Source organism: Alligator sinensis, unplaced genomic scaffold, assembly GCF_000455745.1.
Source record: "Alligator sinensis unplaced genomic scaffold, ASM45574v1 scaffold1191_1, whole genome shotgun sequence".
NCBI lineage: Eukaryota > Metazoa > Chordata > Crocodylia > Alligatoridae > Alligator > Alligator sinensis.
In genome coordinates this window covers 9,039-29,620 of record NW_005843133.1, presented here as the reverse complement: position 1 = coordinate 29,620, position 20,582 = coordinate 9,039, and the positions used below count along the sequence as shown (strand labels likewise).

The 20,582-nt window shown below is 51.9% G+C and overlaps 2 protein-coding genes across 5 annotated transcripts in view; both read right to left on the bottom strand.

Moving 5' to 3' along the window:
- LOC102386556 (protocadherin gamma-C5-like) overlaps positions 1 to 12,005 on the bottom strand; it is a 57,025-nt gene extending 45,020 nt beyond the window's left edge. Inside the window, exons 1-3 of one of the 4 annotated variants that reach the window (XM_025193931.1) lie at positions 10,230 to 12,005; positions 7,820 to 10,079; positions 6,805 to 7,158 (exon numbers count right to left, since the gene is read on the bottom strand). In XM_025193931.1, the coding sequence (XP_025049716.1) occupies positions 6,919 to 7,158; positions 7,820 to 10,079; positions 10,230 to 10,267 (2,538 nt within the window). In that variant the 5' untranslated portion in view covers positions 10,268 to 12,005 and the 3' untranslated portion in view covers positions 6,805 to 6,918. Of the gene's footprint in view, positions 1 to 4,372; positions 7,159 to 7,819; positions 10,080 to 10,229 lie in introns of those variants that run through there. The other 3 variants (XM_025193930.1, XM_025193932.1, XM_025193929.1) reach the window with 3 other exon arrangements.
- A 574-nt stretch (positions 12,006 to 12,579) lies between these two features.
- Positions 12,580 to 18,435, bottom strand: LOC112548361 (protocadherin gamma-C3-like). Its single transcript, XM_025193933.1, has 3 exons — positions 16,043 to 18,435; positions 13,265 to 13,456; positions 12,580 to 12,952 (listed from the first exon to the last, which is right to left on the bottom strand). Exons 1-3 carry the CDS (start codon positions 18,433 to 18,435, stop codon positions 12,580 to 12,582), a joined length of 2,958 nt encoding a protein of 985 aa, XP_025049718.1.
- Between the last annotated feature and the right edge of the window lie 2,147 nt (positions 18,436 to 20,582).

Here is a 20,582-nt window from a genome sequence, read left to right as displayed (position 1 = left end):
TTTGAATCAACTCTTTGTGAAGAAAGCTAAATGGCAGAACTGTTTTCTATCTGAAATACAACTAGTTCTAAGAATCATTCTAGCCATGTTCTTAATTAACTTGGGAGTAATAATGTGCTACTTGAAACACTGCAGAGATTTCTCTTGGGCCATACTGGGAATGAGCAGTCTCGGCTCTATAAAGCAGAACAGCAGCCATACAAGATAATACAGCCTGTACATGCAATTAGTAAAGAAAATGGAAACAGCTGACCTAGTTTTTCATTTCACAGAAGATTTGATATCACGAATTTACTTTAGCATTGGTGATTATGGTAAAGAAAAGCAGAAGGATAACTGCTGACTTCCCCAAAACATCATTGCTGTATAAGTTGTGTATAGACTAAATAGTAGATAAATAAGAACTATATACTCAGTCACACACAGAGGTACAAAAATATATGCATATATTATTGGCCACTAGTTTTTTTAATGCATATGCAAAAATGTATATAAACAAATGCACAAAATCATTTTGTAAAAAAGGCCTCCTTACTTATTTTCTAAAATGATGTTCTAATTGTTATTTTCCATTTTAGGACAGAGGGTTACAGACATAAATATGATTTTAAAGCTGAATCCCAAATTATCAAAACAAGGTGTCTAAATAATTGGGTAGCTTTTTTCAGAGGTATTAAGAATCCCCACATTGCACTGAAATGAGAGGGAGATGTGAGTGCACAGCATATTTTGCAATGGAAACATGTATTCAGGTACATTAGTATGGATTTCGGCACTTCACTTTAGGCCTCCCAGTTTAAAGAAGTCTGGTATGGTCAGCAGTTAATACTACACCCATATCATCAACTGCTAATTTCTATAGCACACCTGTAAAATATTGAAACGAAGAAGCTTGTTTCATAAACCACTCTGTTCCAAGTATAGCTTCTTATGGTCCATAAAGTGGCAAAAGTTAAACATGAAAATCTTTCACATACAATTAATAAGGCAACATATTAATCTAAAAACAACAACACACAAAAATGGCTTTAAATGTCATTGAAAAAAAATCAACCCAAGTCCCCAGACCAGCTACTGCTAATGTAGGAGCTTTCATTCTAGTGGTAGATGCTATTTACACCTTCACCTCCCCTGCCTCTTGCTAGATGGGTGATGGCAGTAGCTGTTCTCCAGGAGGCTGCTAAGTGTATTTAAAGGACTGGAAGAGAATAGTGTGTTAACGTGAGTATTTATGGATAGCTGCACTAACAGACAGTACAACAAGGCACAAATTAATCTTACCCCATCACAAGGACTGGCTAAGGTGCTGCCCACCTGCTCAAAGGCAGCCATGCTCTCTCCAGTAGAAGAATGGCTGAAAGGTTTTATGAAGAGGAAGTCACCTTGATCAGACATTGGAGAGAGACAAGATTTGTAGCATTGTGCCTGGGAAACCAGGCCAGTTCCTCCAAGGCCTGGTTTCAGCTGCCCACGGAAATATGTGGTGGGCTCATGTCCAGTCCTCCTGCAACAGAATATGTTAGGCCAGCCCACAGCTCCAGGGCTAGCTTTGAGGCACTTAGCACCCAAAATGGTCAGCATCGCACACACTACCAGAGAGATGGCCACCAAAGAAATTATGAGATAGAGGGTTAAACTGGAAGCTCTGGATTGTGATTTAGGAAGTTCCATGGACTTGGCAAAGTCTTGCAGGCTGTTCTCTTCCAAGGGGATGAGGAGAGTAACTGAAGCTGACAGAGAGGGAGTCCCATTATCTTGCACCAGGACCACCAGCCTGTGGGACAGGCTCAATTCTCTGAGGGTCTGAGTTACTCGTATCTCCCCTGAGTAGTGCTCTACACTGAAAGGACATGGCTCACTGCTTTCTTGAAGCAAGTAAGACAGCCAGGCATTGTGACCACTGTCAGCATCAACAGCCACAATTTTGGTTACCAGGTAGCCCGGTTCTGCAGAGGCAGGGACAGCCTGCTGGAAGGCAGAACCCTCCGGAACTGAGGGATAGATAATGGTGGGAGCATTGTCATTCTGATCCAAAACAAACAGGTGGACTATGGCCGTGCTGCTCAGAGGTGGGGACCCAGCATCCTTCACCTCCACAGGCACCTGGAACACTTTCTCCTGTTCATAGTCTAAAGCTTGCAAAGTATAGATGGTGCCATTTTCCTGGTTGATGTGAAAAAAGGTTGATAAAGGTAAATCCTGGCCTCCATGATCCACAATGGAGTATGACAGCTTGGAGCTGCCACCTACATCAGGGTCAGAGGCTGATACAGAGAAGATGGATGTCCCAGGAAGTGTGTTTTCCTGCACATGAGCTGTATAGGAAGGGCTGGAAAACCGTGGTGCATTGTCATTCACATCAGCAATCTGAAGGAAGATGGTTTTCTGTGTGGAGCGCTGAGGGGACCCAGAGTCTGTGGCTCTCACTGTGATGTTGTAGCCAGCAGCTTTTTCCCGGTCCAAAGGCCCATCAGTGACCACAGAATAATGCCCTTTGAAGGAAGTCACCAACTTAAATGGAAGGTCTTTAGTTATGTGCAGATGGACTTGTCCATTTTCCCCAGAGTCACTGTCCTTGGCAGCAATGAGTGCAATCACAGTGCCCAGGGGTGCATTTTCTTGTACTGGGCTGGACACAGAGGTGAGCACAATCTCTGGGCTGTTGTCATTGACATCAACCAGCTCCACTCTCAAGTTGCAATGACCCTCCATTGCTGGGGAACCCTTATCTCTGGCCCGAACTGTGATCTCATAAGCACTGGATTCCTCGAAATCCAAAAGGGCTTTGGTTCTGATCTCCCCTGTGAGAGGGTCTAAGCTAAATTGCCTGGGAAACTTATCTGGAGCGTTGTTGCTGGCTTTGAAAGAATATTCAACCTCCCCATTGGGGCCTTCATCCAAATCTGTGACATTCACCTTTGTAACCAAGGTGCCCACTGGCAGATTTTCTTCCAGATAAATGGTGGAAATGGGAGGTTCACACACAGGAGAGTGGTCATTGGCATCCAGGATATGAATCGTGATCTGGGCAGTGCCTGATCTAACTGGATTCCCACCATCCAGAGCAGTGAGGGTCAAATGATGGGCAGCCACCTTCTCTCTATCCAGGGATCTCTCAAGTACTATCTCAGGCATTTTAACACCATCCCCTCTCACGCTTATGCTTAGGGCAAAGTAATCACTGGGGCTGAGTTGGTAGGTGGAGATGGAGTTCGAGCCCATATCCGGGTCTTCTGCTACCTCGAGGGGCAGCCGAGTCCCAGGACTGGCGACTTCGCTGATCTCCAAGGAGACTTCCTGCTTCGGGAACTTGGGGGCGTTGTCGTTGACATCCTGGACGTCCACCTCCACGCGGTGCAGCTGCAGGGGGTTCTCCAGCACCAGCTGGAGGTGCAGGGAGCACGTGGCGCTCAGCCCGCACAGCGCCTCCCGGTCTAGTTTCTCATTCACAAGTAAGACTCCGCTGGCCAGGTTCACCTGGAAATACTCGCGCCCGCCTTCGCTGACCAGGCGTAGATTGCGGGCGGCCAGGCTCCGCACGTCCACCCCCAGCTCCTTCGCTAAGTCCCCCACAAAAGAGCCCGGCTCGCGGTCCTCGGGCACGGAGTATCGAGTCTGTGCAGCAGCCGGATCCGGCAGGGAGAAGTACGCGCCGAGAAGCAGGAGCCGGCTCCGGACCGACCGCTGCGCCGCCGGTTCCGAGATCCCCGGAGCCCCGTTCTCAGCTGCTCCCGGGTGACCCGAAAGGGCGGCGCGGCTGCAGGAAGGCAGCTGGAGCTGGAGCCGGGGGTGGGGAGCCGATCACAAAGGCACAGTTCAGCAGCTCATTGGCAAACAGCGGCGCAAAGTCGGCAAGCACTGGAGACTGACAAGCGACACATCGCGCCTCCCAGCAGCGTCGCCCCTTCCCCAAACCCCCTCCCTACCCCCCCGCCGCCCAGCCTGCTCCCCTTGCCCCAGCCCCGTCGCTTCCACACCCGCAGGGAAGACGTCCGGGAGTCACTGACAAATCGAAACCCGGAGCCCCGCGTGGACTGTCAGCTCCCGCCCGCCAACAAATCCGAAATTGCAGGTGCTGAGCACTGAGCAGGCAGAGCTGCCGACGAGCCCTGGGGCTTGACATGACCCGCAAGGGCAGGTCGAGGGAGCAGGCAGGGCAGAGCGCTCGCTCCCCTCCCCCGGCCGGGCAGGAGACAGGCTGCCTGCACCGAGCAGTATCCCGCGAGCGCCTTCAAACCCTCAGGCTACTTGAGTCTCCTGCCTTTAGGACCTAGGCGTGAACAGGCAGGCTGCGGCTCACGGGTCGGGGTCTCTGACCAGACTGGGTCAGCTTGGGGGCGCCGGAGCCGCAGGGTCAATACTTGATGCTCACCTCACTAGAGTAGCAGGGATCAGGTGCGTTGCTGCCCCAGGTGTTTCCCGAGGGTTTCATGAACATGAACTCGCTGATGTCCGAGACTGGGGAAAAGCAGGATCTGTATCCCCGGGCAGGGGGAGCCGTGGGGGTCACCTGGACACCGATCATGGTGTCCGCTGCGCCGGGCTGGTACTGCAAGTGTCCTAACAAGTGGTTCGGGGGAGGACCGAGTGTGTCCTCCTGGGCACAGCACCCGAGGCCGGAGGACTCCGCGCGGGTCTCACGCCTGAGGCATCGGACACCCAGACCCACCAAGCCAGCCAAGGAGATCGCCGAGACGATTGCTAAGGAAGCAATCAAGTACAGAGTTATGCCAGGGATGTTCTCGCTTTCTGCCGTGTGAGCCCTTAGTCCCCGGAAGGCTTCCGGAACACCCTCCTCCAGGAGCACCAGCACAGTGACAGCGGTGGACATGGGCGGCTCTCCCGCGTCCTTAATCACCACGAGGAGCTCCTGCGCTTCTGCGTCCTGCTCCTCCAGGGCTCTGGCCGTCCTGATCTCTCCAGAGCGCAGGGCCACGCTGAAGAGACCGGCATCCGTAGCCTGCTCTAAGTGGTAGGAGAGCCAGGCGTTCAGTCCGGAGTCCAAGTCCACCGCTCCGATCTTGGTTATTAAGGCCCCAGGGGGAGCAGAACGAGGGATCTTGAGCTGAACTGTCGCGTCCCTCCCAGCCGGAGGAAACCGCACGCCGGGTGCATTGTCGTTTTGGTCCGTGACGAAGACGTGCACGACGGTTCTGTTCCTGAGAGGTGGGGAGCCGCCGTCTGAGACTTCCACCTGGACCTGGAAATAGGGGGTTTGCTCATAATCGAAAGAAAGCAGGGAGGAAATTTGCCCATTGCTTGGATGTATGGCGACGTACCGGGACGGGTCGGCAGCAGGGCCTGTGCCTGGGCCGCTCACAATGGAGTAGGAAAGCCGCGAGTTTTGGTCCAGGTCCAGATCCACTGCAGACACAGTGAGCAGCACTCGCCCAGCCGGGTTGTTCTCCGCCACCATGACCTCGTAGGAAGCTCTCTCGAACCGCGGTGGGTTGTCATTGACATCTGAAAGGGCAACGGCGAGAATGATGTGTCGGGAGAGAGGGGGATCCCCCAAGTCAGCGGCGGAGATGGTGACGTTGTACTGGGGGATGGTCTCGCGGTCCAGTGGGGCACTGGTGAGCAGCGAGTACTGGTGCTCAAAGTCTTTCCGCAGCAGGAAGGGGAGGTCGCTGGGCACCTGGCACTGGACCCTCCCGTGCTCCCCTGAGTCTCTGTCCCTGACATGTAGCACGGCAACTACGGTGCCAGGAGGGGCATCCTCGCTCAGGGAGCTAGAGAAGGAGGTGACAGCTACCTCGGGGGCATTGTCGTTCACATCCGTGACCTCCACCACCACACTGCAGTGCTCCTCCATGGGAGGGGAGCCCATGTCTCTGGCCTCCACTTCAATCTCGTACAAAGCCGCCACTTCGAAATCGACCTTCCCTCGGACGCGGATTTCTCCCGTTTGATTCTCTATTGCGAATATCTCGCGCAAGGCTTCGGAGTTGTGGCTGCTCAGCGAGTAGCGCACGGCTCCGTTAGGCCCTTCGTCCACGTCCGTGGCGTTCAGCCTGGCCACGAGGGTTCCCAGGGGCGCGTTTTCCACGAGGCGGACGCGGTACGAGGGCCTGTCGAAGACCGGGTGGTTATCGTTGGCATCTAAGACCTGGATAGCAATTCGCGCTTTGCTGGACCTGGGCGGAGAGCCGCCGTCCTCAGCTGTCAGAACCAAGTAGTGGACGGCCCTGTGCTCCCGGTCCAGGGCCTTTTCCAGCACCAGCTCCGGGAATTTGCCTCCGTCTGTGCGCGCCTTCACGTTGAGGCTGAAGTTCTCGTTGGCGCTGAGGTGGTAGGTCTGCAAAGCGTTGGAGCCCACGTCCGGGTCCTGCGCCGGCTGGATCGGGAAGCGGGCACCCAAAGACGCCAACTCGTAGATCTGTAATGCGACCTCGCTACTCGGGAACGCCGGAGGGTTATCATTGATATCCAAGATTTCCACCTCAATGCGATACAACTCCACCGGGTTTTCAATTGCGAGTTTCAGGTGCAGAGAGCACCGGTAGTTCTGCCCACAGAGATGTTCTCGGTCTATTCTGTCGTTGACCACTATAACCCCTGTGTTCACATTGACAGAGAAATACTGAGAATCAGAATCAGAAAGTACCTGGAGATTGGCAGCCGCCAATTTTGCCACGTCAGTCCCTAGATCCTTAGCAATGTTTCCCACAAAAGCACCCCGCGTCAGTTCCTCCGGGATAGAGTAACGGATCTGCGCGGAAGCACTCTGCAAAAACAAACAGAAAGGGAAGAAACGCGGGAATCCCAGAAACCAGGCAGACTTTCCTGATCTTCGCATCTCGCTAAAATCCACAGAGGGATGCGATGCACTGCAAAGAAAGCCTGTCTGCTTAAACTCCTGGAAGCTGATCTGTGGTTCTGTAACGCAAACGGGGGTGGGGGATGGGGGGTCTGTGGTCACTGTTTACCTCTCCCATTCATTGTTTTGGGCTCAAATTGACAGATTCTTGTTCGGCTCCGGTGGAAAGGGGAGGGGTGAGTTCCGATCTCCAATATTAGCCTCCTGTTCATTGGCCAAGAGTGTCTTTCCGTTCGTCCAATCAGCAGGCACCTTCCCAGTACAGCAACGCGAGCACCAATCCATGTAGGGAAGTTGACACAGTGCAGCGAAGGCCCTTGCAACCTGCAATTTTTAACCTAGAGACACCAGGCAACAAACAGACAATAGAAAGCAAAGCTAACTCGCCGTGATCGCAGCGTATGTGTCAGCCACGGCGCCTGCAGAACTGTTAGCTGGACTGATGATTTTTCAACAGAAAAGCGTTTTCTCTAAAAACCACTGGATGATCTTTTGAATAAATCAAAACGCTTTAAATTAGGAGCAGAAACCTGCAGACACTGTCGTTTAGAGTTGAATGTTAGTTAAATGAAAATAAAGACTAATACCTATTCCTCTCTCCTTCCCTCCCTTCCCCCATCAGATCTCCTAGATTAATATGACTTAAGTACTTGTTTTCACACTCCAGGAATTCATAATCATGTTATAAGGTTTTCATTGCTTAAAGGACAATCAAATGAGAACACACAGAATGAAAGAACTTTCTGATTCACACACTAATTAGCAGCCCGTTAGGTTAGAGTGTGTCTGAAGGATCTAATTTACAAGTAACATTTCTAGCGTTATTTCACACATGCCCAACAACCCAAAGAACCCGTTGGTGGTCGAGCGTACTCATGATGCTGACACATTTTTGTGGTTTGTACCCAGACACTACGCTGCTCTATCCTCGCTCACGCTCAAAGTACGTTTTGAGACACAGGGCCACTTGTGGGGAATGAAAGGCAAAAGCACTCTCACCTGGCCGGGTTCGTTCAGTGTATTTTTACCAGGTAGGAAAGCATCAGTTTCCATCGGAAGGGTGCTGGCGGGGGGACAGCTCAAAGGTCTCAGAAACGTGAAATCACTCCTGTCTGACCCCGGAGAAAAGCAGGTCCGATAGCACTGGCTCTGAGTGTCTGAGGGCCTGAGGGTCACCTCCATGTACTTTAACGTGCCATCCGAGTTCAACTGAAGCTTTGGGCTGGAGTGTTTGAAAAAATCCCTGGAGGGCGACTCGCTCAGGCCGCAGCAGGGGGACTCTCTATCTTTTTTCCTAAGGCATTTTGCAGACAGTATGATGAAAGTAACCAGAGAGACCATGCTAATGGCCACTAGCGCGATAATCAGATAGAGGGTCAGGTCAGGTTTAGCTTTGGGATCTGGAAGGAAATCGCGAGCTTTGAAGCTTTCCTCAGATACTTTTTCTTCCAAGGAAACCAGGATGGTGACCGTGCTGGACAAAGCAGGGTCCCCGTTGTCCTTGACGAGCACGAGGATTTTCTGCTCAGCGCGGTCTAAGTCTTGGAACCCGCGGGTAGTCCGGATTTCTCCCGTGTAAGGAGAAACCCGGAACAAAGTGGGATCTGTAGACTGCTGCAGCAGCGAATATGAGAGCCAGGCGTTATAGCCAGAATCTGCGTCTACTGCTGTGACTTTGGTGACTAGGTACCCCGCTGGTGCAGACTGGGGGACCCTTTGGGGCTCTGCAACCCCTCCGCCAATCACCGGGTACAGAATGGCGGGGGAGTTGTCGTTCTGATCCAGAATAAAAATGTAGACGGTAGTATTGGAGCTGAGAGGTGGAGACCCAGAGTCCTGCACAGCCACGGGAATCTGCAAGACACGAAACTGCTCAAAATCAAAAGTGCGCTGGGCATAAATATTTCCGTCGTCCGGGTTAATATGGACAAAAGACGAGGCAGGAGCTTCCTGGATTTCGCTTTCAACTATAGAGTAAGTGAGGCGGGAATTGTCTCCTTCGTCTGGGTCAGCAGCGGACACAGTGCAGAGCAAGGAGCCCGGGGGGTTGTTCTCCTGCAGGAAGGAGTTGTAGAAGGGCTGGGAGAAGCTGGGGGAGTTGTCATTGACGTCGGAGATGTTCAGCAGTATAGTGATCTTCGTGGTTAGAGCCGGGGACCCCGCGTCCCTGGCGGTCAGGTCAATCGTGTACTGGGCAATCTTTTCTCTGTCCAGGCTCTCGCGGGTGATCAGAGAATAGTGGTTGTCGAAGGATTTGATTCTGAATGGCAGACTTGGTGGGATTTCTAGGCTCACCTCCCCGTTGACCCCAGAGTCACGGTCTTGCACATTCAAGAGCCCCACCACGGTTTCCAACGGAGTGTTTTCAGGCACTGGATTCACCAGGGAGGTCATCAGGACCTCTGGGGAGTTATCGTTGGCGTCTTCCACTTCCACCTGAACGACGCAGTGGCCTTCCATTTCCGGCACCCCCTTGTCTTTGGCTTTTATGTGGATTTCATAGAAACCCGTTTCTTCGAAATCCAGAGCTCCCTGAACAGTGATCTCCCCAGTGTGGAGATCTAAGGCGAACAACTTCCGGATTGAGTCAGACGTGTGAACTCCAAAGGAGTACTGTACTTCTCCATTGGGGCCCTCGTCTGGGTCAGTAGCGTTGAGTTTAATGAGCAGAGTCTCCACCGGGGTATTTTCCAGAAGGCTGACCTTGTACACGGGGTGATCGAACAGTGGGGCATTGTCATTGGCATCCAAAACAACCACGGTTATCTGTGCGGTTCCCGACCGGGCAGGGTTTCCTCCATCGAAGGCGGTCAGGACCAGCTGGTGTTCAGATTGCTCTTCCCGGTCCAGAGCACGCTCCAGCACCAGCTCTGGGAAAAGTCTGCCATCCTTCAGGTTCTTTACGGTCAGAGAGAAGTGCGGGTTGGGACTGAGATGGTAGGAACTGACAGTGTTAGTCCCCACGTCTGGGTCCTGGGCATTGTCCAGAGGAAAGCGCGCAGCCAAGGTGGAGGATTCCGCTACCCTCACAGTGCGATGGGTGGTGGGAAACCTGGGAGAATTGTCATTCAAGTCCAGAATCTCGACCTCCAGGCGGAAGAGCTCCAGGGGGGTTTCTATAACGACCTGCACCGGCAGCACGCAGCTCACACTGGCTCCACACAGGCTTTCTCGATCTATCTGCTCGTTCACCAGCAGATTGCCGCTGGCCAGGCTCACGACAAAGTACCGTCTGCTCTCCTCGGACCCCAGGCGCAGCCTGCGACCGGAAAGATCCGCCACTTTTAAGCCCAGGTCTTGAGCCACATTCCCCACCACTGTCCCCAGCTCCGATTCCTCCACCACTGAATAGCGAATCTGCCCAGAGACCCAGCCCCAGACGCACAGCGAAAACAAACCCAGTACTTGCCATTTCCAAGGGGGTTGCCGGGGCCTTCGGGGCTCCATTTCTGAGTTCTCCTCTCTTAGGAGGAGTCTTTGTCCGGTCTCGACACAAAAGACGAGCCGGGGTCTGGATATCAGCGGCTAAAATCCCTCGGTTTTCCTCTCCACAGCTATTACAACAGCTCTCAGATTTGCTTGGCTGCAGCAGCGATTGTTAGTCAGAGTAGAGGGGGTGGGATGGGGGAGGAGAGCTGAATCTCAGCCATGGCGCTGGAGGAGGGGAGTAGAACTAGGAAGAGCAGATCCCCGCATCTTAGATCAGCAGCTAATTGGATAACAGCTCCATCCGCTGTCGGCCAATGACAACCCCTCCTAAACCTTTTAAAGGTACATAAACTAGCGCTTCTAGTCTGCGTCAGCAGGACCAACTCCCACAGAATTACGTTTCACAAGCTTTTAGTCATTCGCGTTGGCAGCTAAGTTTAGATGCTCACATTCTGGTTCTCAAGGAAACAGCATGTCTGGGAAGCACACAAGGTACAAACATCCTCACAGTTTCTCTTAAACAACCACAATGGTGACTTCAGCTATCATCCATCTCCTCCGAACAAAGAACAAATCCCTGGCTGTGATGCATGCAGAGCTATGGTCTCTGTGATGAGTGGCTTTTTATGCTCCGTGAAAAAGGACTTAGTATAGCTTGATGGCCAGATGAAGACTCCACTGCACATTTTCACTCAGTTGGCAGAATGCCCTCAATATAATTTTTGAGCCGTAGATATAACCAGATAAAAGGTCTTACTTGCTAAACACCCAGTAACTACCACCCCGCAACGCAAGAATCAGGAAACAGTAAGTCACGGTGTCTCAGTCACAGGAATAATCCAGTACTCAAAAAGAGAGAAATGATCATTTTAGCAGCACTGTCTGTGAGGATTTCGCTGTAGTTTTACGGAACAAGTGTGATTTTCAGAAACCTACAACTTGACTGTAACCTTTTCAGGACTGCTGCAGGCAGACAACAGTGCAATTGTTAACGCTATTTTATATTCTGCCTTCTTCACCAAGGACTTCGATGTTAAAGCCAACCCCTCACTCGGAACTAAAGGGTAAACGATGTTCTCAAAACACGAGTCACCACAAAAATAAGTAATCTGTCAACAAATTGACAGCATCATAAGAATGTGCTAAATCACAGCCTATTTGCAGATTCCGAGATGATTGACATGCAGGAGAGTGTCCGTGTTCCTGGTGTCCTGTGAACTAACCGCGCAGTTGCTTTTCTCTGAATGAGTCTAAAGGGCCTTTGACGAGGATAAAGAGAAAAGGATCTCCCGCAAAGGCAACCGAGAACCTCAGCTTCTGATCCAGCCTGACATTCATTTGAAGATCTCCAAAATGTCTCACCTTTCTACGGAGCTTTTTCCTTCCCAGAGAAGTAGTGCAAGGTGTGTCGGAGCGGCTGTGCTTCTATGGCACTCAAGGCCAGAAATATATGACAAGAACAGCGAAGAGGCCCGAGACCACTGTCAGAGTAGCAATGGGGCACATCAGCAACTGGGAAAAGTGCTTCAAGTGTGGGGTGGGTCCTCCTTCATATTCATTCTCACAGGCGTCCTGGTAAACATGGGTGGCTCCTCACTGTCTCTGACCACGAGGGCTATCTCTGGTACGGGACAGTTCTGTCCCAGGAGGGCTCGGGTGGCTCTGATCTCTCGTGCTGGCGGAGACTGAACAGGTTCGCCACCCGCTCCAGCTGGAAAGGGCCCGTGATCCTGGTACTGTAGCTGTGATCTCAATCCTGTCCTCAGATGCTCCGCTCTCCCCCGCCCAAAGTCCCACCTCCTAACCGTAGGCTCATGGTAACATCTTTACTCAGATTTTGTGAACTGAGCCCTCTTCAGAGCCCCCATTTCCTAGGATTCGTAGCTCTCCAGTCTTTTTATGGACAATGATCAACTTGCGGGCTTTCCGATTACTGAGCTACTGAAAGAGAGTCGATCTCTCCATTTTCTCCTTATCTGGTCCCTCGTACTCTGTGTTATTCCGACAGACGCCTCTGGAGCATTTTCCAGCTTAGTACAGAACTAGTTGAAAACAGCTGAGACCAGCACCCGATTTAGCAGGAAACCCGCTGACCAGGGCCGTGATTAGCAGGCGGTGCAGAGCCTGCGAATCCTTGCCCAGAGCCTTCCCCAGCACCAGATGGAGGCTTTCCCTCCACCTCTGGGATTCCTCACATCAAGGTGAAGAATCCGGGCAGGTTCAGCCGGGAGAGCCGAGGGAGTGGGTCCCAGTGTGCAACTACTCCGCTCCCTCCAGACGCCCCTGGAGGGCGCGGATGGAAAACGCGGGAGCCTTTCCCGACACCCTTTCTAGAGACCCTTGTCGACGGCAGGGCCCGGAGGCAGCTCCGCGGGCAGCAGCAGGACGTCACTGCGCTCCTCCACAGCCAAGGCGCCGCTCGCAGCCATAGCTCTGAGCTCCCTGCGGGCAGCCAGGAAGAAGCTGCAGCTGTCGAGAGGCCACCTCAGCAGCGACAAGAGCCAAGCCAGGTTCCGGACAAAGGCCAGAGTAGCAGGACCGATGCTGTGTGCCCGCACCCGGGGGAGGAAGACATGAGAGCGACGCGCTACTTTTCCGAGCGTGGATGCGTCCCGGACCAGGACCCCTCCTTGCCCTTCCCGCTGTGCTCCCGCTGTCACAGCAGCACCTGATCTGACAAACGGCTCCGGCTCCGCCTGAAGCCTGCCAAGGGGAGGCAGCTCGGCAGCCTCCAGAGCTTGAGCGCGCCGTGAGGTGCAATGCCAGGGCCCGGGGGCTTCCTTTGCACAGCAGCCCCGTAGGAAGCTTCGGGGCTGGCGGTGGGAGGGTGCAGTTCACGTCGGAAAGGCTCAGTGCGATGAGTCTGAGATCGGAGAGCGGCGAGGCTTGGCCGTGGGACGCAGAGACGGCCACTGCCCGACTGCGACTGCAGCAAGCACTGAGACCTGGAAGCGGAAGGCGGGTTTCGCCCTGGAGGGGCGGCAGGACCAGGGGGCGCTGCAGTCTCTTCCCCACGCTCCTTCCTCCCCCGGCGCTGCCCAGCGCAGCCTCAGAGATGGCCCCACCACCTGGGCTGGAGTCACTTCCAGGGCGTCGTCATTCCCATCCAGGCGCCCGCTTTGACGCTGCAGCGCCCTTGCAGCCCCTCGCTCGTGGTGAAACACTCGCTTGCCATCCCCTGCTTCTGGGCCCGTCGCGAACAGCGTGCTGCAATTACGGAGCGACTACGTGATGCCACTTACGTCACCCCCAAAGTGACGGCGAGCGAACGCTTTGACAGACAAGATGGCACCACAGGCTAATCAAGGACAGGGGAATTGTCTTTAACATCTGTGGCCCTTTGCTGGTAGCTCTGGACTGGCAGAACCGCGCAGATATTCTGCCTGTTTCTCTCTGTCCAAAGCTTTTCCCAGCACAAGGTCCTGAATGAGACGCCCATCACCGCGGTTCCTCACTTCCAGACCACAGTGATTGCTGGCGATCACTTTACAGCCGATAGCAATCTCCTGATGGAGAAGGCGCGGGATCCCCCATGTTAGGATCCTGAGCCTTCTCCAGCGGATCCATTGTTCTGAGGACATCGACTCCCAGTTTTCCAAAAGCATCTCTCTTTTCAGGTATCAGGAAGGATTATCACTAACGCCTGTGATCTCCATCGCTTGGTGTTTCGTCTTGGGACCTTCAGTCACAAATTCTAGTTACATCGTACATTCTAGAACATCTAGAGCCACAAGGCGCCTCCCATGTATCCGATCATTTAGAAGTAGAAGCCAGATCTACTCGGGAATGCTGCTGGTTAGCCACACCTGTGACCTGCAGCTTCCGAACCGGCAAGGAACTGATATCCAATACCTGAACTTTGGCATATTCTCTGAATTCTTCTGGACACAGCAACGGATCTATCCCGAAATGACGCCAAATGGCAAGAGAAAAAAAGAAGCTACCTGCTCCTAGTGATGCAGCTTAATTCCCACCGTTGCCTGAAACAGGCAAGACCTTTCCGGGAACTAATGATGCCGTGACAATCAAACCGGCTGCAGCCGAAGACAGGCTTTTCTCCTGCTGTCGTTTTCTGCCAGTGCTTCGCCAGGCTTCCCAGGGTTATACTGTATTTTCCCGGCTTGCAGGCTCCATTCACTCTGATTTCAGCACCTCATTGGCAGACAGCGCCAGGGGGACTCAGCCAATGAGCAAAGCAGAGGAAATATTAAACCCATAAAATTAATTTGTCACTGCTTTCCCATGCGTGTTACTCCTGCACGTCTACAGAATGCTGAATTTCTCTCCCTATATCTTTCAACACTCACGTGACTTTTTAGTAGCGTGTCGACAATTCTGTATATTCCTCACAAACCACATACCACTCCAGACTAAGAAACCACAGGCTTCAGCCCTGGCAGAGAGGCATGTTTTCTAACTCAGATCAGCCAGATGAATTTAACTGGAAGCTCTTACGCAAGTCTAATTGCAGAAAATCAATTGGTAAAAACTAGGCAAATATCCTACAACATTCATTCTTGTCAAATAATATTTTCCAGGTGAAAATTCAATGCTATTTCAAATATAAAGAAATCAAGTGAAACCAAAGGAAAAAAACCCCACAGAGTTTACATCCCTAGGTCCCACTCGAACCAAAGTTAGCACAACTACAACCCAACTCATTCGGTGTATCTAGTGATGACCATCAAAGTCAAATAATGTAGCCTAGTCCCATTCTCTATCAATTACTTGATAACAAATATAATAGGAAAGATATTAAGAACACTTACTACATACATAATTTACACATCTAGCAAGGTCGTCAGAAAGGAATCCCTACTTATTTTAAGATCCAGTTTTTCCCCCATGTGAAACCACATACAAAATTATCGTATTCTAATTCAGCCTAGATTTTAGCTATAATTAATTCAGAAGAAAGGAAGATACAAATCTACACCGTCCCCCACGAGATATTACTTTGCACAAGAAAAACAAACTGTTTCTCCTCTGAGTCATCTCAGTTCACGCAGTCCACCTATTCTAATTCCAGAACTGTAAGGTCTGGATTTTCACCTCCACGCACCCCCAAGCATAGCGAGGGTCCTGGGTATGTGGACAGAGGCTGGGGAAAATCGCTAACGCTAACACGAATTAGTTGATTTCCTTTCGAAAGCTTAAAGCTCCAAAATAAACCTTTCCCTTCACGCTTTCATTATACAGAAAACTTAAAAACAGTTGAAGATAGATTATCCGAGAAGAGATTACTGTAGGTCTCAAGTTAACGTTCATACCCAATGCACACCCAGTTGACCAACCAAGGATCCTTCCCAATTTTACCCGTGCGCTAATTCGAATAAATAAATTCTTACTACCCGGTTTGCAGAGCTGCAGTCTCAGCGTGTCCTGAACTAGAGGACATTTGCACTAATTCTGCAGCTATTCAATACGAGTAATGTAGTAGTGAGAGGGATCCCCCGGACCTCATTAGCAAAGCAATAGTTGTAGAGCAAGTAAACCCTGGAAATCTATTTCCGGCTGGCACTAGACAAACCGCCAAAGCCTATCAAACTCACGCCTGACAAATGTGGACATGGAAGGTTAGGGTCATTCAATATTTCTCTTGTTCAGTAATAGACTAGTAAATCCCAGTCGAACAGAAAGCTGCGGTACAGTTGTATGCGGCCAGAGTCAGTGCCTTGATCTGTGATCACCTCTGTCCGAGAACTGCCAACATGTTAACAAGTAGTGTAAGAAGGCTACGTTACCTGGCAGGGTGCAGAAAGCCTGCCCTGTGCGCCTAATACCTGGTGGTACAGTCCCGGCTCGCAGCTGTTCAGTGTGTTCTGGCAGCTCCCAAGGGCGCTGGAGGCCAAAGGCTTTTTCCCCAGAAAGTCGCTGTGGTGGGAGTTCGTGGTGAGATACATCTGCTGGTAGAAACTCGGGGGCGTGAACCCGCTCCGGACAGCATCGACGTGATTGAAAGGCCCCGGCGTTCTGTACAGAGTGCTCCTGGAGCTGCTGCAAATGTCTCTGGATTGCCTCCATTTGTAAAACTTATAGATGCCCGCTGCTATCACGGTGACAAAGAAGGTCACGGAGACCAAGATCACAGCCAGGGTTAGATAGAAAGTCAAATGGTTCGTTTTGTCACGCGCTGTGGCCAGTTTGGTGGCGTCCGGCAGGGCCTCCTTTGCCCTTTCCACCACAGTCACGGTGACGGTCACGCTGGAAGACAGCGCGGGCTCCCCGTTGTCTTTTACTAAGACGACCAAGGTTTGCATGGGAGCGTCCTCCTCCCGCGGCTGGCGGGCCGTGCGGATCTCCCCGCTGCGCAGCTCCACCGAGAAGAGGCTGGCGTCCGTGGCCGAAAGGAGGATGTAAGACAGCCAAGCATTGTATCCCGCATCCGCATCCCAGGCTATGACCTTGGTGATCATGTGACCGGCGCTGACGGCTGGCGAGATCATCTCCGGGTAGGAAGGCCCGCCGTTTGGACGCGGGTACAGGACCGTGGGCGCGTTGTCGTTCTGGTCTGTGACGAACACGTGGATTGTGAGGTTGGTGGCAAGGGCCGGGGTGCCTCCATCTTGGACATGCACCGTCATTCTGAACTCAGGCAGGTCCTCGTGGTCCAGGGAAACAAGGAGGTAGATGGTGCCATTCTCTCGATTAATAGAAAAATACCTGCCCAGGGGGTGGCTCGAGGGGCCATTTTCCAGGATAGAGTAGGAGAGACGCGAGTTCTGGTGTAGGTCCGGGTCTGAGGCACTGACGTTAAATACTGGAACACCAGGGGAGTTGTTTTCTGCCACATAAACGTCGTACGAGAGTTGGGAAGAGCTGGGCGCGTTGTCGTTGAGATCTGATACTTCCACCAATATCTGTTTCTCCGCAGACAGGGAGGGCGAGCCCGAGTCTTTGGCTATAACGGTGATGTTATACTCAGACTCTTGCTCCCGGTCCAAGGTTGCTTTGGTTTTCAACGTATAGTAATTTTTTAGGGAGGAACTGAGTGTGAAGGCGACTCCATGGGAGAGGAAGCAGTTTACCAGCCCGTTGTCTCCAGAGTCCAGGTCAGTTACGCTCAACAAGGCTATCACTGTCCCGGGAACTGCGTCTTCGGGCACAGGGCTGTACACTGAGGTCACTTGAATCTGCGGAGCATTGTCATTGACATCAATGATTTCCACCAACAGTTTGCAATGAGCTACTTCCGGATAAGGACCCTTATCTTTAGCTTGTATGTAAATCTCATAGAATTTCACTTCCTCGTAATCCAGCTGCCCTTTGACTCTCACTTCTCCAGTAGCAGAGTCCAGCGCAAAGAGTTCTCGCACCTTGGCAGGCGTGTGACTACTGAAAGAGAAAACGATGTCTCCATTGGGCCCCTCATCCAAGTCATAAGCGTTGGTTTGGACAACCAGAGTGTCCCTGGGTGTGTTTTCCCTTACACTCGCTTTGTAGGTGGACTGGTTAAAGACCGGAGCGTTATCATTGGCGTCCAGGACATCAATCTGTATGTTCACACTGGAGGATCTGGGCGGGCTGCCCCCATCCAGGGCTGTAAGGACTAGCTGCAGTTCCTTTTGCTCTTCCCTGTCTAACTCCTTCTCCAGCACCAGTTCTGCATATTTGCTACCATCCCCTCGTGTCTGCACGTTGAGCACAAAATGCTGGTTGGCACTGAGCCAATAAGTCTGCAAAGAGTTAATCCCCACGTCAGGGTCCTGCGCGCTCTCTAGCGGGAAGCGCGCTCCAGGCGTCACCGACTCGCTGATTTCCAGTCTCATCTGGCTGCTGGGGAAACCTGGGTCGTTGTCATTGATGTCCTGGATCTCCACAGCGCCGCTGAATAGCTCCAGCGGGTTCTCCACCACAACCTCAAAGCTCAAGGTGCATGGAGAGACAGCCCCGCAGAGCTCCTCTCGGTCTATCCGCTCCTTCACAAACAGCAGCCCGCTCTCAAGATCTGCCCCAAAGTACTTCCTGCTGCTTCCAGACATCACCCGGAGCTTGCGATCCGACAGCCGCTTGATATCCAGCCCTAGGTCCGCTACCACATTCCCCACTGCGGAGCCTTTCTGCGTTTCCTCTGGTATCGCATAGCGAATTGCGGCGGAAGCCCAGTCGGAAACGCCAAACACAAACAAAAGACTAAGTACTTGCCGTTTAGAGACCCGGCGGCTCCTTCCAGCAGCGCCGTTCATGTCCCAGAAGGGCAGCTCTGACGCAGGCGTTTACAAGGTTTGTTTCCGTTAGAAACCCTCAGCTCGTCGCTTCATGGTGCGACCCGGCCAGTCCCGGGACGTGGCTGTGCGGCGCAGAGTCGGCATTGCTTTCCTGCACTGACTCACTCCCTGGCTCTCGCTTCCTCAGCCTCATCTCAGCGCGCGGCCGGGACCGGCCGCCAGATCCCCGGCTACATCATTGGCCAACAGCGGCACACAGAGTCCCAGCCAATAACTGCACAGAGCGTGCCGCGGCTGGCTTCCCACGGGCGGAGCAAGCGCACTGCTGGGAGCTGTGTTCTACGCGTTATCACGTCGCCAGCCCGAGACTCAGACCCAGCGGCGCGACAGTGCTACGATGTAACGCTAAATCAAGATCATGCCCTCGAAGATCACGCACATGCCCAGGCACGCAGGCATGTAGGATTTAAGGTGTTTCTCGCTTCTCAGTGTTAAGTGATGTTGTAGTCGGGATGTTCCAAGAAATATGCCAGAAGCAAGGATTTCTGTGGGCGAGACCTTTCATTGGATCAACTGAACAGTTGGGATAAACTTAGATAAGCTTTTAAATGCAGCCCCATTCTTCCTGAGGTAAACTTGAAGGTTGTCTTCATCTATCCCAGCCATGCAGTTTTTTGAAAGCTCACCTAATTATTCCAAGTCCAACTAAGCAGTTAGGCCAATAAAAACTGTCACCCACAGAAATCTGTGTTTCTTACTTCTAAGTATTTCCTGGGAAGAAGTCTCTCAGAACCGGCATACTTGTATCACAGTCCTGAAAGCAAATGCTCTCCGCCTCGTCTGACCCGCTGATCGACTCCCGACCTTACGAGGATTTCCTTTGTAGACTGAAAGAAAAACGTATCCCAGCAGGGAGCCGAGAGAGCAGCCCGCACATTTTATTCGATCTCGTTAGAGAATCTGCAGTCCGAAGCGAAACTTTAGGAAGAACATCGTTTCAATCCAGACATACTGGGCTTATCTCCGGTGGAAAAGACAAAAACTCCACAGCAATATACCACGCGCAGGCACCGGAAGCAGGGGCCATGAAGTGCAAAATTTCGGCAGTGGAGCTCGGAAGACAAGGGAAGAGCAGAGCCATTAAGGACTAGCACGGTGGAAGCAGTGAGCGAGCGTCACAGCAAAGGGCAGCGGCTCTCTAGCAGCTGTACTGGCAATGAAAGGCTGAAAGCGAGTAACTTGGGAGGTGGAAGGGACAATGAGACTCCATCAGCAAAGCGAGGGGGAAATGGAGAGACAGCTATAGTCCCCTGGAGCACAGTAGAGGAGAGGAGAAAGGCTCAATAAATGCAACACCTACAACCATCGAGACGTGTAATATAGGCGCTTCTCCCAAGACCCTGATCTTTGCCCGCCTTAGATGGAAACGGAAATGGATCTGAGTTGGCCCATTATCAGCCCACGTGTCAGTTCAACATCTTTTCTAAGAGGTTTCAGAGCAGCACGATGAGAAATATCCCTTCAGATGACCAGGTCCTCCTGACTTCTTCTGGAGGTCTGGGCAGATTTTTTTAGTCTAGGCTGTCATCGTAATTGCATTGAACATTTCAGGATTTGGCTGTTCAGTAGCTAAGCCAATGATTAGGACAGTAAGGTCCTAAACAGGGCATACTCTGCCCTGAGCTCTGCAGGGAGCCAACCACCATGTCTAGCTAAGGACATTGGCTGGTCCAGCTGTCATTAGACCATTATCTCTTCCCACCCACTGCTCTGTTCACACATAGCTATTTCCAAACTATAGGAGACACCAGCTATAGAATACAAACTATAAGCTCCTTTCGTGGCAATAATTTGATGATAAACCTGAGGTGCTCCCTTTTTCCCCAAACACTGTGATAATCACCCAGCAAGAACAAATGGAAATGATGGCTAACATGTTAAGCCACAAAACCAAACCTGTGCCAGTTGAATAATACCCAGATGAAAATAGAACTGAGAAGGAAAGAAGGAAGTTGTTGAATTCTTTCGGGTAATTTGTTGACTTCTGTGAGGAAGTGAGTGACCTGGAGGAAGTACAAGCAAAAGTGGGCAACAGGGTAGGTGTTCTTATTCTTCCTGAGAAATCGGGGTTAACTAGTTACCTCCAGTAATGTCATAGTGGGGGG